This window comes from Gobio gobio (assembly GCF_949357685.1).
Source record: "Gobio gobio genome assembly, chromosome: 1".
Lineage (NCBI taxonomy): Eukaryota > Metazoa > Chordata > Actinopteri > Cypriniformes > Gobionidae > Gobio > Gobio gobio.
The window spans coordinates 42,722,020-42,741,255 of record NC_137097.1 but is presented as its reverse complement, the minus strand read 5'-3'; the positions used below and the strand labels follow the sequence as shown (position 1 = coordinate 42,741,255).

Below are 19,236 nucleotides of genomic sequence, written 5' to 3'. Positions count from 1 at the left end.
AGGCTAGGCTATATAAATAGCACAGAAAGGGCCCTCAGGCAAGTAAAGATGCTTGATGAAAAGGGGGCGTTGTCTGAATCATAAATCAACAGCAATAACAGAAGGCATCGTCTAAATGTTTTATTAGTTGAACACACGAACACAATTGTTGCAACTAATCCGTTACTCAACTTACGATATTTACGTAAACAGCGTAGCATATCTAGGCTGTTCAAAAGCCGCCCAAGCAAGCGTGTTTGCGTCCTTTTAAAAATGCATATGCAAATGTAAAGGCATTTCCCCCCATGTTGGGGTTGGTTCGGTGGGTGGTAGCCTATGTGAGAAACAACTGTAGAGAGTAATAACTCCGGGATCCATTTAGTTTACAAAGGCAATATGCCCTTAGTTTGGTCAAAGTTCACGCTTTGCTCTGCTGTCCCCTACTCAGCGTGGAGAAGATGGAAGCGTTTGTGCGCCTCCATTTTGTGATTCAGGAGTAGAACACGGGACAGTACAACTGACTAAACTGAATGAAGAGACATGCATTGAGCTCATTATGAGCAAATAGGCATAGGCCTACATCTGTATTATTATTAGATTCACACAGAAAGTTATTTTTTAAAGAACAATCACACTATAAGAATAAATTAAGATGACGCTGAACTAACGATGCAAACATCACAACAGGTAAATAAATGTCCGAAGGACTTCTGTACCTTAAACGATTTCGTAAGATAATTAACGAAATAAATTTGCCTGGCATTACAGTGTCAAATATTGTTTACCTAAAAATCTGTATTAAATTATGCCTCCCTCTCTTTGTCTCATGTTCGCCATTTCATGAGAGTGTAGGCTACAGGAAGACATGAAATGGCAGGTAGTCTATAGCACTTCAAAACACGCTTGTTCAGCCTCAAAGTCACATTTGAGCTGCTTTTAGAAAATGCACATATTTAATTTTAATCACATAATCACATGTGTTAACTGATTGTGTACGTTTCTATGTAGGCTATCATGCTGTTTCATTTACCGGCACTTGCGCGCAGTGGCGGAAAATTAAACTTAAAAAAGCAGTTCTAAAGTTTATAAAGCAGTTCTCTCAGTCTATATTTAAATGGCTCTTATTTTCATATTTAATTATACAATATGTGATTTACATTCTAAAGTGGTAACATTTTCAAAAATGTTTTAGGCTACAAGACAACTACGACTTTACGAAAACAACACTATCAAGGGTAACAGCGGTTTATTTTAGTTGATATAGGCCTATGGTTATTGGTCACGTAGCCTATTTTGCAAGAGCGTGTTTAAAAAAAAAATCATACCCAACAGGCAAACATTTTTTTAACCAGATATGGCTTCAATACATTTTTTTTTAAACTGCTCAAGCAAGACAAAAATTAGAAGTCATGACAAAATATTTATCTCTATAATGAACACAAATCACGAAGCACGTAATAATAGCCTACACTAAAACGTACCCGCCTTTTAACAAGACAAGGTCTTTTGTTGTATGGTTAAGCAGATTTAACTACTCTATTTCTAATACATAAACCCAAATGCGCACAGGTATAGGCTGTGTCAGGATGTTGAAATGAAGCAACACACATAGGCTAATTTGATTCTCTTATCACACCAGGCTACAAAACCAGCCGGAAATTCTAGTTGAGAGTAACGTGGGCCTGGATACATCTCGACCATGTGTACGTTCAGCCATCTTTCCACTGACAACGCCCAATTACCACAATGAATCTCAGTCACATGGGCAGGCGCAGAATGTGCTAGAAAACTATAGGTAACATATAGGAGCCGGATACGCATCCATGTCAGCACAGAGCAAAATGTGGTGTGTCGCAAGCATGTTATTGCAAATAGTTCTACGAATGACCTAGAACCATAAAAAGGCTAGCTGTAAAGTTGCTATTGTATTTGATGAAATCATGCCATCCTCCCATTTGAAACTATAATGTACCGTTGTAGTGCGCGCTGTTATGTAAATGCAGTGAGAGATCAACGTGCATATGAATTACATTATAGCTACTTGCTCATGCAACAATAACTGTACTGTATTCCGCGTTAAACGGCATTAACCAGCGCATTTATGTTGGCCATGTCGAAATAATGATATCGAATGTGAGGGTTTGCCTGCCTGCAGTGCAGCAGAAGCAAACGCTCGCGCTTCTGGATCACTCCCCTTTACGCACGCCGCGCTGTGGCTTCAGCTTCTCGCAGGCAGTGAGGGGGAGACCTGCCTTCATTCATAAAGTCACCGGGCTACTCGAGAGTACTACAGCGTCGTGAAAGAGGCGGTGCGCACAGTCACTGTACCGCCCACCCCGGAGGAACGGAGGGGGTGGGTCGAGAAGAGGAGAGCAGAGCTGCACGTTGACGAGGAAATGGGGTGTGTGTAACGGAACAGAAACTGTCTCTTACAGAACCGAACATCCACGCTATAAGTGTCACAATGCAGTGCACCTGACTCAGCACGGTTTAATAACGATTTTGTCACGATTGGCATTGCTTCCAGTGCTGTCCTCTTTAAGAACACAGCTTGTTATTAAATGAGCCTATGGATTTACCGTGCTCTACTATAAAGATTCGCAAATGAATAGTGTTCTGGTCATAAAACGCGCAATAACATGCATGGCAATAATTTTAAATAAACGATTTCGTTATAATATGAAATGATCATGAATGTTTTTTTTTATCTAGGCTACGACTGTAAACTATTTATTATTTCATAATCGAAGTAGCCTAGTGACCGGCCATAGGCTATATTACACATTCTTTGGAAAAGTCACAATTTAACTCACTGGAGAAACAAAGTCTACACATCTTAAATATTGCAAATGTGAATGAAAATGCCATGATTATGGAAAAGGGTGATAGCCTATTATCTTATATCCATTCTATAGCCTATATTTTCCAAGGCCTTACTCATTTTCGACCCGCATAAAGCATCGTTTACATATTTAGTCATTTATTTCGTCAAGTCAGTCAAACACGCATCAACATGTGTTGTCACATCTCTAGAAGTTTTTCTTGATCCACATTTGATAATCTATTATAAAAATGAACGAAAATTTCATATAAAACAATAACTTTTTGGGGGGCTAAAACTGAATCTTCGCATGCAAAAAAAAAAAACATTTCCCACGTCATCTTCGTAATAATGAAGGGTTTGTTTGTTCTGTTTATAGTGATACTGTTTGCAAATTTAAGTTAATTTCAAAGTCTCTGAATTATAAACATAGCATAACTTAGCATTATCAGAATGTTCTAATTTATAATAAATCTAAAATTGTCCAACAAATTAAATATTTTAATTCACAAAATATGTATTGCTCATAATAAACAAGCAGACAAGTTATAAACAATACAAGAATGCACTTCAAACTTTGTACTGCAATGCATTGTAGCAACAGTTTTGCTTTTAATTTAAATTAATTTCACAGATTTGTTAAATTAAAACAAACAAATAATTAAACTTAAGTAAAATTAAATAGCAATAAACCAAGTTTAATAAAAAAGAAATGAAGGACTCTGAAATGTTGTCTTAAAGTTTATTTTATTAATGCAGTTTAAATACATAAATCTGAGAATTATAAATCCCATTTTCTCTGACACTTATTTTTTTTCAGGACCTTTACACAGTAGTAACATATAACTACTACTAGTAGTTATATAATGTTCTATATGGCACCAAAAATGGTTCTTGGCTCATAATCATAGGGGAACCTTTTTTAGTGCTATATAATCACCAATTTTGGTGCTTCAGTGGTTCTTCAGATGTGCTATATAGCACCTTAGTCAAAGAACCTCTGAAGAACCAAAATTGGTGCCATATAGCACTTAAAAAAGGTTCCCCTATGATTACGAGCCAAGAACCATTTTTTGTGCCATATAGATTTTAGAGTGTGTATATATATATATATATTTAAATATATAAAAAAAAAAATTCACAACTATGAAACACATTGGCTTCCTTCACCATTTCAAGAAAATTAGCAAATGTGAATTAAAACAAAGTATTTATTTCAAAGCCAGTTTCTTCTTTTGTTAAAAAAAAATGTAAAGAATGATGTCAGCCTCTGACTTTTTAAAATTCACCTAACTCTTTAAGTAAACCTCTGGTGCAACTATAACATTATCCTCTTACCTGTGTCTTCACTAGCTTTCCTCTCTCCCTTCTTCCATTTACTAAATCATCAATCATTAGAAATTGCCATTTATTTAAGACTTTTTTTGTTGAAAAAAACAAAACAAAAAAAATTTAAATACTGGGGGGAATCAAAACAGAGTTGCCATAAGAAAACAAGCCCAAATGATAAGCTAACAAAAAGTAACAAATTCCACATTTGACCACAAATTATTTCCTAAACACTATACTAATATATTAAACAGTATTAGATAAATCTAGAAAAAAAAGAACAGCAATTTTTTTTTTACTATCTGTACAGATAGCATGGCATACATACCATCAAATCTACAAAACACAACAAAGCAAACACCATTTTTTTTGCAAGAGATTTTCTTTAAATTTGAAATCAATTCCTGATCAGCTCTATTTCACAACACCCTATTTATTATGTCTAAATGGATAGCTTGATTGCACTAAAATTATCAGTTTCACTGCGTTGAGTTATCAATTTTCATAAAGTCCACTGAAAGGTTGCTCTGAATACTATCACATCAATGTCCAAATGAGAAGCACTATCAGCCAGCTTATCTGAAAATATTAGTCACATACACACACACACACACACACACACACACACACAAATATTATATTCTCCACCTGAGAAGAATACACTCTTCATTGCATGTTTCTGTATTAAGGGTAAGGTATGACTCCATGTAGGTCTGAGGGGGTATTGGCAGCCCCTCCCCCTCTCTCCGCTTTTAAAATGCATGCGTGTGTAAAGGGGGGGATAGCATGACCATACCAGCACATGCCTGTTATGAGGCCATGTGATCTAGAGGCTCCATTTTAAGTGATTTGGACTAAGGAGGGAATTGCAATGTGGAGGAAGAAAGGGAGGGGGAGGAAGAGGGATATAGAGAGAAAGAGAGAAAATAGCATTAAAAAAGAGAAGAGAAGAACAGTGTTGAATGATTTCTATGGCCTCATGGAAGGGAAAAGGGTGAACAGCAAACAGCAAAATGAAAAATATGCAAACTTCTGTTCATTTAGATTAACATTTGACTGCTAGCTATACAATAGCACTTCCATATGGACCTCACTAATAACTGCACAGACAGTAACCATTCGATTGAACAATATGGACTGTGAAAATAACTATTAACATCAAAAACTAGAGTTTTGGCTAATTTCGTTTAAAAGCAAACAAACATTTAAGTAGCGATAGATCTTTTCTTACACATTGTGATGTACATATGAGTGTAATGGTTTCATCGCAAAAAAAAAAAAAAAAAAACCTTGGACGGGGATGTTGATTGGATTTTGAGATGTGGGGTTGCACTCCAAACTACAGGGTTCAAGCATACCACATGATTGGAGAAGTTCAGCATCCATCACCAGAGAGAATGGTGTCATTTCACTGGAAAGTCCAGTTGTTAAAATTATGAAAACATGAAACAAGCATGGATGACTCATTCACAATAATATTAATAACATGCATTACTAAATAGCAAATTATCAAGAGTAGAATTCAGATTACAGAATGTCCGGTTCATCAGGTGTGAACAGCCAGCAATGGCAGGTCAGCATCAAATTAATATAGTTTTACTGGCACACAGCTCTTTAGAACATACATTATATACATGGCATACATTCATTATGTAAACACATACATTATTTATATGTGCAAAGACAGAGGGAAGATGGTCACTAAAGAGAAAATAAGCTACATTTTCCCAGTTTTAATATGTGCTCTCTTGTGATGATTAATACAGAAGTAATGTGATTCTGTAGGACTTGACTCATCTCCTCATTTTTTAATTTTCTGGGATTTTTCTCATTTTAAATTATTAATGAAATGGAGAGAGAAAGGGCTTTTAAATAATTTTTTGTTGCCATTACATTGCATTGTACAAAAACAATTGGAACCTTAAAGGATATTAATTTAGTTTATAATTATTTATAGGTACAAAAAACAATTATTTAAACAATTTAATTTTTAACAATTAAAAGTAACGCTAATATTAGGAGCATGCATGATAGAAAGTTGTTGTTTTTGTCTAGTGCTGGAAGATAACATCTTAAGAAATCATTAGAAGCCACATAGAAATGTCACAAGATAAGTTTTCAATGGTGACCAGCTTACATATATTAAATGCTACTATAAATGTATGACAGTAACAGGAAAAGAAATACTAAGAAAAAAAAAATATTTTTCTGGGTGATGTCTCAATATAATAGCAAAAAAGCACATGAATCAGTCAATAAGGAGAGAGATGTCATTTTAAAGAGATATGAAGACAATTCTTGAATGTGCTGTTAAACTAACATTTTAAAAGCACACAAAGTGAGTGGAAAACCAACAACTAGCTAGCCAGTATCTTAATTTCATTTAAGTTTTCACACTAATCATTTAAACATATAGACAGGTTAAATATAAAAATATTGTCGTAATAATATGCAGAAAAACAATAATTTGAATTGCTGTGCATGCTTGTGCATGAGTTTGTTTCACCAAAGCAGGATCAGGAGCACAAATAGCGCAGGAATTTAAGCCAGCAGCATTTTAACACACATCCTGCAGAAGAACAATGTGCAAAATAGCTTCATTGTTTACAGTGCAACAAAACCAATTTGGAACACACTTCATTTATTTCGCTCTTAAACAAGCAGAGCATTAATTTAAATATGCAATGAGAACTTGAATGAATATTAATAAGTTCATGTCGCTTGTGTCAACATTCTGTCAACATCATATACTATGAACCAAGGCAGTCAATGCACGTTCATTGGTCCGTTTGGGGGCGGGGGTGGGGGGGTGTAGTTGGAAAAATGTAAAGAATTTTAGGTTCAAGGGGCACCCCCGCTTCACCAGTGTTTATGATGGCGACGCCTTCGTAACAGCCAGTTCAACAGAGAAATAAAGAGTCATTTGAGGGGGGGTTGAGGCGAACAGGGGGCCCATACTTCAGAGGGCTAAACCACCATGAAGTTTTTTTCCCTTTGGGAAACACCCCTAGTCTCACATCTCTCCCACACACGCACCAAAAACAAAAATACAGAGCCACATGCATATCTAGACTGCTCTTTAATGCCACACTGCACCGTTCTGTAGAAATACCCACAATGCTAACTAAAAATTAAAAACAAGTCAAACAAAAAAGGTTGCGTTTTAAAAGTAATTTGACAAGTAATTCTTATCCAGAACATCAAGCATATCCAAGAAGCACAAATAGTAAATTTTTTGGAGAAATGTCAACAGTTCAAACACAAAGTGAACTACTTTTATTTGCTCCTATTGAAGTCAAACTTATTCAACGTTTACCATTTAAATAAATATGTAAATGCCCAAATTCTGTTCCAAATATAAAATAATTAATTACATTTTAAAAATTCTGTAAAAAAACTACATAATATGAATCAGGCATGACCCTGAAACCCACCCCACAGCAACTTGGGCAGCCATGCTGCAAAATGGCGCCAACCAATGATTTGAACTTCAAGCCAAGTCCCATCCACCTGTTCACGCTGCCTTGTGACAGCAAGACTCTGCGGTTAATACATGCATCTCTGAGACAGGGTTTCTGAAGTCTGAGTCACAAATGTTGTCAAATGGACAGTAAGGGAGAACATTTTCTTATGCTCCATTACTAGTTCCTTGACCTTCAAGTAAACAAGAACCAGCTCTTACCAACTCAATTTATCCAAATCCTTACTCAACACAGGCACTACACTTATCAAAAAATGCTTATTGGGAGAAATCTCTCAATACAAACACTCAATTTAATTGCCTATTTTAACCCCTTTACACAAAATTATCTAATTTCTGACTAAAAGCCCTTGGGCGTGCTTGTGCTACTGAATGAATAGTCCAAAGCTGAGGTAAAGGGACTTCGATCCTTTTCAAATAACACAGCACAGATGGTTCAAAACTGAGAAAGGGGGAGAGAAGTGGTAAGGGGTTAAAATGGGAGGGGTGCTCTTAAAGGCACAACACACACTTAACCTTCACATTTTTAGTATGTCTACGTGCCATGAGCGTTTTTTCCTTTGTCCCTCATTCTCTCCCATTTTTCTTTTCTCTGTTCAAAACATCAGCCGTTTTGAGAGAAGAATCACTCTCTGTAACGGCAGAAAAAGGGAAGCCCACAAGGAAGTGCTGCTGTGCATTCCCTCCTCAATCCCCACCCCCTCTTCTCCTCTTATCTCCTCTCTTCTTTCCTCCTCTCCTCCCTCTTCCTGCTCAGGCAAGCCCTGCGAGTAGGACGTCATATGACCAAACTGACATGCCTGCACGTTCTGCAGCCCTGCAAATGTGGGAATCGATCAAAAATGCATGTCTTGCAACAGAAAGAAAGACAGCACATGCAATACAGAGGGACAAAGGGAGGGAAAGAGCAAAAGAAAGAGACAGACAGAGCATAAGTGCAAGCCAGGAAAAGAAAAGGGGAAAAAACAGCACGCAAGCAAGCACGCTGCTGGGAGAGAGAGCAAGGAAGAATGAGAACGAGGTTGCCTCGCGTGCAGCACCGTCAACAGCTTCTGAGAAACTGCACACAGGTGTTCCTGGCCCCCGATTGGTCGCACCTCCTTCTCCGTAAAAACCCCTCCCCCTGCCTTCTGTAGTACTACGATCACAAGCGGAGATGGAGAGAAAAGGACAGAGAGAAAAGGAGGGAGGGAGCCAGTGAGAGAACGAGTGAGGGAAAGAGAAGACAGAGCAGGCAAGTGTGGCTTCAGACTGCCTGAGCATGCAATTGCAACACGCTCGTTTATTTACCCAGCGAAACGCTTTGATTCGATTCTAATCCGAAGCTTTCTTTCCCCCCCCTTTCTCGCTGAATCCACTTTGCAAAGGTGTAGTGAGACGTGGCTTCTTTAAATGCAAAAATCCTTATTTAGGAGTTTCTTTTACAAAACTGCTACTATTTCAGAGAATATACCCTCCTGTAAGCCTGCAGTTTTTTTCCTCTAGTTAAATCAACCAAAGCATTTGTTAGATACTGGGAGCATTACTTATTATTTAAAGAAAAAACAACCACATAAAACAGGCTATTTACAGCACTACCTAACTGCAAGACAGCAAACAATCCATTTTTTGTTCTTTAAAAAGATATTTTGTACTAATTTAATCAAAGTAGGTGTGACAGCAAACATGGGCCATGGTAAACGTGATTCTCAAGCTTAGATACAAGAAAAATCTGTTTTACTGAATGATTAAAATACAGAATATCATGAGACAAAACCTTGCAAAAGGGAGAACCTACCAATGCTACATATACACTTCAACAGGTCTTTCCCATCACTATTTATCAATAAACCTAAGTTCCAGTTCTACAAGCTTCACGTCAGTGAAAACGCAATTCTTTTCCCTACTACTCACGAATGCACACATAAAATCAGAAGAGCAGCTACATCGTTTCATACTGCCATTTTGGAAAAAATAAAATCACTTTTTCAGTTATTAGTATATTTAAAATACAGATCTATGTCAACGATTTATGAAACTGCACCATACTTCTCTGCATTGTTTAGCACACAAAGAATTTGCCATTGCCAAAATTTGTCAATTTTTTAAAGGCAGCAAAACCCACGTTGCTGGATCTTGATATATAGGTGCTTACAAGGAGAAGGGAGCATGCAGAGTTGCATTTGGAAGAAGGGGGAAGGGCAATTGTTACACTTTTAACACCAGGCCGGTATTGTCATGAAGGTGTGGCTCTTCCCCTTGTCTCTAAATCTCTCCTGCCTAAGAACTTCAAAAGTGGCCCATCAAGCCATTGCAAATGGCCCCGTCACACCAATGCAACATTACATAAAGCAGGGAGAAACTCAAGGCGTGAGACATGGAGCCGCCCACACAGCTCTATGCACAAAACATTATGGCTTACTCACTACACCCTCAATGGTCTTCTTCACTGTATTCTTTGCTCACATTTAACTTCAGTTTTACCAACAACTACCGTGCCTGCATCTTACTTTAAACAACCATATAAAAATGCTCTTATTGCCAGCTATTGGTGGCAATGATGTTTTGACAAGTATTATTTGTTTATTTGCAACAATAAGATCTCTTCAACAAAATACATTTCTAATTTTATGTATGAGCACTTACATAAGACAGACCCCATGTTACCAAATGCAAAGGGGGTGTGCACAATAGGCAAGGAGCTGCTCTGACCCTCACCCCTCCCCAAATCTTGTTACTTATCATGCATTCACACTTATCTAAACCAACAAATGAAACGTATAGAAGTTGAAAACGTGTGAATGCACAAATGTGCAAGCAAAGCAAAACAAAAAAAGAAAAACAATTTGGTCAGGGTAAAAATTTCACCAGCACATAAGCTTAGCATACACCATAACAAAGGGTCAAAGAGACATACATGCTGAATTGGGGGTGTGCATTGCTTTTTAAAGTCCCGCACCTCAGAGGCCAGTCCCACAAAGACCTTTATCAAAATGGCGACGAGAAACAGTTCCACTCTAATTAACATTTCTAATTCATTTTCCACAACTCTGGTTGTTTTGTGTGCGTGTGTGTTCTGGTTACTTGGAATTTTCAAAAATCAAAAGAACCACACAGCGTCTCACCAGAGCAGACTATACGAATTCTAAAATTATCACACGCACACAGGGAGAAAAAAGTCCCTCAATAAACGTAAATGGCAAAATATGCGAGTTTATGAGTAAAACGTGTTTTAACTAAAATATACCACCTAGCAATTCCATCAGCCCATTTAGTAAACTGTTTTACATGGCGCTAACACATGAAAACGTATATATGCGTTTACACCCATTCATATGAATACCCCAGTGCTTTCAAACGGAGCCTTCGACAGAGGGTTACATTGTACGCCATTTTCTCAATTGCTGACGTTGGTTACTCTAATGGCGACCACGTGTCATACTATCAGTGTAACGTTGGCCTCCCAACACTAATCACAACGTATGCCATTAGGGTAGGCAATATTTAAAACATAGCCTATATCCGTTGCACAATAATTAATAATATATTTTTTTAAAGCCCACTTTATCAGCATATACGCTTGGAGACACATTATGCGTCTGCATCACAAATACAAAAAATAGCTATACATAGTGTAATATGCAAAGCATACGTTCTCTCACAACACGCCTGATTTATAGCTAAGATGCGTAAACCAGGGGAACACAAACAAAGCGCTGGTTCAACTGTTCAAAAAGCGGCCCATCAAAACAACGAAAATGTATAAACTGTACAAAATTATCCAAACATACATGAGACAACGAATTAAACATTAACTGCAAATTGTTTATATTATTTAGCACAAATTATTGTCTTCACGTGATTTTAAAACACTATACCTCGAATTATACGCCAGATAGGTTATAACAGGTGTAGTTTGGACGATAAAGAAAAATGCGTTTGGGGTGTAAAGAGGTAAGAAGGGGAGCTGAGTTGGGTGGGGACGAAGACCTTTTTGTTCCACATAAACAGTGAGTCCTTGCGCCCCATGCAAGCTCCCAGAGCACAAATACATTTCTGACTATATTTTTCCCCCCAAACAACAGAAGTTATGCTCTGGTATTCAGATTTACTCATAACCATTGGCAGAAACGCGGAGAAATGATCATTTATTAAACAATTCTTTAAAACGGTACTGTTTACGAAACATACGCTTTGTTTCTCCTGCACTGACCTGAAGCGGCGTTCCCTACTAAGTCTATCCTTTAAATATCCGTACAAAAGTACTAATAACGATGGAGTTCCAAAGTAATTTTAAACCACAGCGGGCTAGAAAACTATGTGTAGCATGAACCGTTTAAACGAATCAAGCACCGAGGCCTAGGCCTTGCAGTAGGCCAAAGCCTTATCAACAGGGAACAAGTGATTGAAATGACACGGAAACCAGCGATGTTAAATGTTTGACAAATATACACGCATACCTAACGTAGGAGACGAGTGCTATATAGCGCTGTAGTAACATTGCACGTGGTATAAAGCTAAGAGCATATGCCACACTTGAACATCCAAGCACTATAACATCCATCACGTGAAGAGAAACAAAGAATATTCCTATATAGAGAGCTAGACTCCTAAAAAGTAACAACAACTTAACTGTTTCAACCAAACAGATCCACAATTTAAACACACAGCGAGATCCTGGTGCCATAGTTGCAGTTTTGCCACCGCCACGACATACATTCAGCTTACATACAGTACGCAAACAATTGTTGAATGATTCACGAGAAAGCAAATACCTCTGCTTTTTAGGGACAGAATGTTCGACCTCAATTCGTTTGCCGTGAAGTTCCACTTTACCTGGAAAAAGGAAACACATTATTTTTTTTTTTTGCAATTTGTAACACCAACTAACAAATGATGCCACCATCTTACTTAAATGGCCTTCGATCAACGTCAACTTTAAAAATTACATTTCATTTACAGATTAAATGTGTGCCCAAGATTGTATATAGCTACTTTCCCGTGTTAAGAGAAACTATGTTTTTTTTCTTCTGTATAACTTGCTTTGCGAAGGGCCTAAACGAGCTTTCGAGGTGTGGGGGTTGCAAAGGGTAGGCCTGTGTGTTGTTAAAAAGTAATTAAACAAATATGTTTTGTTGGCACTAGTTAAATGACAGAATTCTTAGGACGCTTTCAAGGTTCACTGCTCGGGCTACACGAACTATTTGCGTTAACTGTATGACAGAATCCATATGTGTAGTTTATTTTTGGTCAAGTTAAGACCTAAGGGGTATATAGCGATGAAAAGAACAGCTGAAGATGAATTAATCTTGACCGTGACTTCACGTGGTTGATAGTTTTAACTGGATCCTTATCAGCATGGCGACCTTCGTGCTATATAGAGCACACGTCACATGCTACATATGTGGAGAACCAAGGAGAGACATATTTTGTGGTCAGTAGGACAGATGCAGTGAAATTGCATGGTTGAAGGCAGCATGAAAGAATGCTATATGGTCGGATATATTAAAGACTCGAAGGTAACCCTCAGTATTGTGCCTGTTAACTCAATAGGGGCTTCACAAAACATGTTTCATTTTAGCTCCACTGGTCTATTAGCCAAAAGGGGGAGGGGTAAAACCTGATTCTATAGCTGTGCCGGGTAGGTTGAACTAAACCTAAAGACTGAATTTAGGAGAACTACGTCCTACAGCTTGCAATCACAATGACGCTAAATGTACAGTTGTTTATCAAAGTAGTACACGAAGCACGTTTTAATCCTGTCAGAGCAAAGAAAGTAAGTCGTGGTTGATGTGTGCATGAATGCTTTCAGTGTCTCTGCACTTAAAAAGTTCACTATCTCAGGCACCTTTGCATTATAGAGCCTTACATTGCCCGAACTTAAATGGCCAAAAAGGTAGAAGCATTGATTCACTTTCACAATAATATCAAAATCGTTAGTATAGTCTAACAGTAGAATTTGAATGATAAACAACCAAAACGCTTTAGTCATTAAAGAAAAACGGCGAAAGAGCAAACCGGTGAAAGGCCCATTAAAATCAATTTACTCACCAGAAAATGTTTCAATCGCTTTCATTGCCCATTGGTCGTCCGGGCAATCAACAAACGCATAGCCAGTTTTCATGAGAAACTGTCCAGAGTATGGGATCTTGTTATCTTCAAAGGTTTTAACCAAGTCTTCTGCGGTCACGTTTTCATTGAGATTTCCAATGTATAGCTTGTTCATCGTGAAAAACTGTAACGCTCCCCCAAAAAAATAGAAATGAAAATAAAACTTTCCGTCAAAACGCTCTTAATTTTGAAAAAGGACTAAGACACCCACAGATTAGGAATACATGTAAAGGTCAACCGGTTGGAATTAAAAACGTGGAGGAAAAAAATCAAACTGCAAGACAATCCAAAATAAAAAAGGGGAAAGTTCGACTAACAGTAACGTTGTAGTCTGATTAAGTCCTGCAGGCGAGTGGTAAATATTCTTCACTGTAGCAACCTTCGCAAATTCCCAGCGCGTTGTAGAAATAACAGTTTGAATTAAGCTGATGTTTGTTACGATGGAATAGTGGTACGAGTATATAGCGGGATCGGAATTTCTTTCCTCTCGCTGCCCCTCAACCTAAAGCTGTACCCTGCACTGTCACACAGATCCTACCGCTTGGCGATGGCACCGCCTCTAAACCGAGTCGAATTTACTAATTTTTTTTGTTTGCAAAGAAGAAACCACGTGGTCTCAGAGTAGCTAGAGAAGGGGCCGGTCCTCCGCTCTCTCGTGCGTGCGCGCTCCCTCTCTCTCAAGCTGGCTGTGCTTGGAAAGACAGGCACATTCTCTGTACATTGCACCGTATATGCTCTGCATGCATTGCATACAGACATGCACACATTCATACCTAGCCCACACCTGCTCCAGTTGTACTCATGTGCTTTACGTTATTTTAACGTTTTGTTTCAACATCCACATGTTTTTTTCGGATTCCACTGAGACTCAATTTACAAGACAAAAGGCCACTTAGTGTAATTTTACATTTTGTGAGAATATATGTGCAAATAAAACCCCTATGTGATGTTGCTCGGCTGCCTCTGGTAGTTAGGCTACCCTTTTCATACTCGTTAGTGTGTAGTCTTACGCAAGTGACAGAAGTTGATCATGAAACACGTATTTCCAATACTAAAACCAATAGTCTTTATGTACATGACATTGTTAGCTATGGGTCACGACCAGGGCGGTGAAGCAAAATATTTACTTAGAGTAGTTTTACAACCAAAGTTTATGGCAAACATTTTTGAGGTGGAGTAAATACTAAGCAGTAACACACATATTCAATGCATGGTTTTATTGAAACACTGTATCCTTTTTAATTCGGCTCCTGGGAACTTGGCCGTGCGGGTAACGCAGAATCCAGTTTTACTTAAACAGGTCAGCTCCGAAACTAGAGAGACACATTTCCACGGAGATCTCGAAAGTTCTCGTGCCCACCTCCATGTTGTGCCAAACCGAGACATGAGAAGGTCCAACAACTAATTCAAAATGGGGGGTGTTGAGACAGCAGGGCCTAGTGTCGAGGATACCGCCTACCAACAGGAAGTGAGCAACTGTTGCATTGCCTATTGTCTGTACACCCTGTGTATGATGTTTCATTGCGAGGCTTTTTTTTTCAGCTATATACTCAGGTCTGAAAAATCCGGCCTCAAATCCCCATTGAAATGAGTTAAACACAAATCAGATGTGAATTTCAAGCGGTTACTTTTGTTACGTGTCTCTGAAATTGTACACGTGGCGGCAGTACCGGCTCACTGTGAGAAAATGGCTTCCCTTCCATTAAGAATGAGGGATGATTCACGTATCGCTGGCACTCTACAATGGTCCAGAACTGCTGCACAATGCAGAGTATTTTGACCAACATGCCAAAGGATGTAAGGAGCAGATTCCGCTTAAACCCATTTCTTCTGTTCCCCGAGCTTCGCACATGTTTAAATCACTAATGGCGTAGTCATTCAGAAACTTGGGCGCAATGATGATTACGACGAGTTGAGGGAAAAGGGCGTAGTTGTATGCATATCTGAACTGTGTAACACGCCTGTAGTGATTAATCGCCGTTTTTTTAAATGTCTGGATAAATATAAAGTAGGCTAGCCTATGCTCTGATGCGCGCACGCATCTCGAGGTTCTCTCGCGCAAGGTTTCCTGCCATATATACCCTATAAAGGGAGCGTCGTGCACATTGTTCCAGCTTATTATACTCCCTATTTTTATACGTACATTCACAACAATTAATAAACGTACACGCTTTGTCGTGACTCAGGGCCACATTTCAGTCTATCAGACGGATGTGAATTTTGGCCATCAGACCATGCATTCAGCTGCACATCACCGACATGCGGATGTCTCTGTTGCAACACCATCCGACATGCAAGGTAGAACTACTAACTAAAGGGTTCAATGTATTGATGGCCACTGTCTAAACTCAGCTAGAAGCTGTAATTTTTGTGGTTGTACAGAGTCAGCTTTAAAGTTACTAGGTCAAATCCATGTGTAGGCCATATTCTATTATATGAAACAATAGCTGAGCAATACTACAGACAAGAGAGTTGTCATATATGGCATTGCATATGAATTTCTTTTCACAGTCTAGTTACACTCTGTGAAGAAACTGTTGCAAAGGGGGCATTTTGTGGTCATGCGAAGGAATTGGCATGTCAATACAACCCCCTGTGAGTTTAAAGGGGACTCTGAGATTTGAGATTGTGACCTGACCACACACTGTGAGGGGGGTGAGGAATGGCTGTTGTGGGGGTAGGGCATCTCTTTTCTGGGTGAGGGGGACCACAGGCATGGAGCTCATCCAGGACAACAAGTACTTTAGAGTTTGATGGTGCATACATGAAAACTGTCCCTTGATATTCTTCACAAAAAGCTGTTTATTGTACAAAATAATTGTATTTATTACGGCTGTTTTAGATATGTTATGATCAAGTACTTTGTTTTCACTTGCATCATGTTGCTCATAAAAAGGCTCTGGTTCTTGCTCTGAGGAACAACAAAGCATGGTGGGATTGAAGTTCTGAAAAGAAGCAAGAATGACTATAGGAATAGTTTGAATATGTTTATTTACCATTTACTTGTAATTTAACTGATTTCAGTAACTTTGTTACTTTTAGGAGAAAGTACAGAAATTATATACACAGATAAATAAAGCTCAATGCAAGAAAAAATTCTTTAGTATTTGTCTACATATTACTCCATAGCTGTCTGATTGGCTTACATGCCTTTGTAAGGCAAGTTAGGACATTTTCAAACAGTTCATATTTGGAAAGCAACATTTGCATAGAGACCAGAGGCAATATCAGTCTTAAACATGGAAATTAAGACTGTAGCTGAAAATCCTAGACAGTTCATTATGATTTATGTTATCAGTGGAAATGTAAGCCTTTTACAGAAAGAAAAAATGTAAAAAATGTTTCATAATAACTAACCAATGCAAGACCTTGTCATTGTGAAAATGCAGTTTAGGGACAGAAACACATTTTTGCATGTAATTGACCTTCATTTTATTTAGTCTAAAAGTTTTTTATACAACCAAAAGTACTTTTTTTCTATCACAGGAAGGGCAGATTTCTAATATTTGTCCAACTCGCATGATCACCTGAAGACTTTTGCAGAAGGTCTAACAGTGTAAGAAGTTAAGACTTCATTGCTTCATGCATGGTTTCCCTGAAAACTACTAGCTTGCTTCTTTTGTAATCCATGCTTGCATCTATGGAGTTCTCCTCATGGAAGAAAACACTAATAGATCTTTAACTTATCAGACTTTTTATCAATTATGAAATGGATTAAATGTAGTAATAAATTGATGGAAGAAATATAGCTATAGTTGCTTAACATAAATCATTTTATAGTTGTCATGGCATTTGTAAATTGTAGCCTAAATGGATAGAAACAACAAAACAAAAAAACACAAGTAGATAAATATTTATCAATGTGTGATATTTAATTAATACTTAAATTAAGCATTCATTTTATTCCTTTTAAATATGACATTTTAGTTAAAATTCATGCATGCTGTACAAATATGAACAAAAATGTTACAAAAATAATTAAAACATGTTGATATCAGTCTTAGTTTAAGCAGCCATGACAGCACAAAAATAAAAAACAGCATCAAATCTGATTCAAAGTCTTTAAAAAAAGGTTTGATACAAAGTCTTAATTTTGGTTTTCTCTTTGAAAACTTTGGAATGATACAAATACTTTTTTATATTTTAAGAACTTGTTAGAAAACAGATTGGACTATTTAAACATTTAATAAGAGTGATGTAATTTCTGCCCTCTTGGAGTAAGCTGAGAATGATTGGCAGTTCTCTGTCATTTTTCATGATGCCACTCAAATGATGTGAGACCCTCTCTGCTGTCTTGGCAATAACACAATATAATCTGGATTTGTAAAAACCCTTTAAATCCAGTCTTATTAATCTAAGCAGTAAGGCACAATGAAGAAATCCCCAGCAGTATGTTTAGGTGTTGTTTCCAACTCCTGAAACAGTTTTGTTTCATATCTATACATTGTGAATTTAGAAATATATGTTTAAAACGGTCTTCACTTTTATTTCTAAAATATGTAAAAAGACATATCTAAAAATTTTCCCATTTCTAGCCCATCTAAACTAGATAACAAAGTAAGCAAAACATAGGCTATCCATCCTTAAAAAGTTTCAATATGTTTGATTGAAAAAGCTGTGTTCAAATAAATACAATTAATTTACATTACAAGCAGTTTCATTTTTACATGCAATTTTAATGTTAAAAACTAAGTATCTTTGATAGCCTACAATCAGCCCCTCCCAATAAAGTTGAGTTTATTTTAATTTAATATAAGTTTAAGTATAATCTAATCTCACAATAAAATAAGTCACTAAAGATTGATCAAATAAGATATATATTTCTCTTACAACTGCATTGTGTACAAGTTAAGAGTGCAACAACATATTTGAAGCCTATAGGAAGAACTAACAAAGTAATTTATAGCACAACATACAAGAAAAATTAAATATGCAATTAACATGCACAATACAAGCACTTTTAAAAATAAAAATGTAGCACAATTAAAAATACCACTGCAAGCTTTAATCATGCAAAGTTTGTTTGATAAATAGTTTTGTTAACAGATTTAAAAGCAGAGTGAATTTGACTTGCAATCATAAAGAAAGAAAGAAAGAAAGAAAGAAAGAAAAAAAAGAAAGAAAGAAAGAAAGAAAGGGAAGGATCATCAGGCTCAATGCACACGCTGCTGTTGAAGTACCTGACTGATTCATATCATCAGTTCCTCTATTGCGTATGACTTCTCGAAGATAATACATTAAATATTCGATATCCGTTTTGCAACGACAAAAAAACTAAACTATTTTAATGATCAGCAACTTGAAGCTAATATGCGATTTCCCACAAAATGGAGAGGGAGGTGTGTCCAATCAGAACAGTGTTTCGTCTCTAAGCTGGTGACGTACATAACACACCCCTGCGCGTACAAATACTATGAACAATTATAGGCTCCTCAACACCATTTGTTGAATTTCCCTTGTCCGTATAACATAGCCTATGTTTCAGTTCACGTTTATCAAAGTATGTTTTTCTCCACAAATTTGAAGAAATTATACC

General features: G+C 37.4%; 1 protein-coding gene across 2 annotated transcripts in view; it reads right to left on the bottom strand.

Annotated features, from left to right (window-relative positions):
- The window catches only part of igf2bp1 (insulin-like growth factor 2 mRNA binding protein 1), a 40,855-nt gene extending 26,561 nt beyond the window's left edge, over window positions 1–14,294 (bottom strand). Inside the window, exons 1-2 of one of the 2 annotated variants that reach the window (XM_079821233.1) lie at window positions 13,641–14,294; window positions 12,365–12,425 (exon numbers count right to left, since the gene is read on the bottom strand). In XM_079821233.1, coding sequence (XP_079677359.1) covers window positions 12,365–12,425; window positions 13,641–13,815 — 236 coding nt within the window. In that variant the 5' untranslated portion in view covers window positions 13,816–14,294. The remainder of the gene's footprint in view (window positions 1–12,364; window positions 12,426–13,640) is intronic. The other variant, XM_079821232.1, reaches the window with a different exon arrangement.
- Window positions 14,295–19,236: the final 4,942 nt, after the last annotated feature.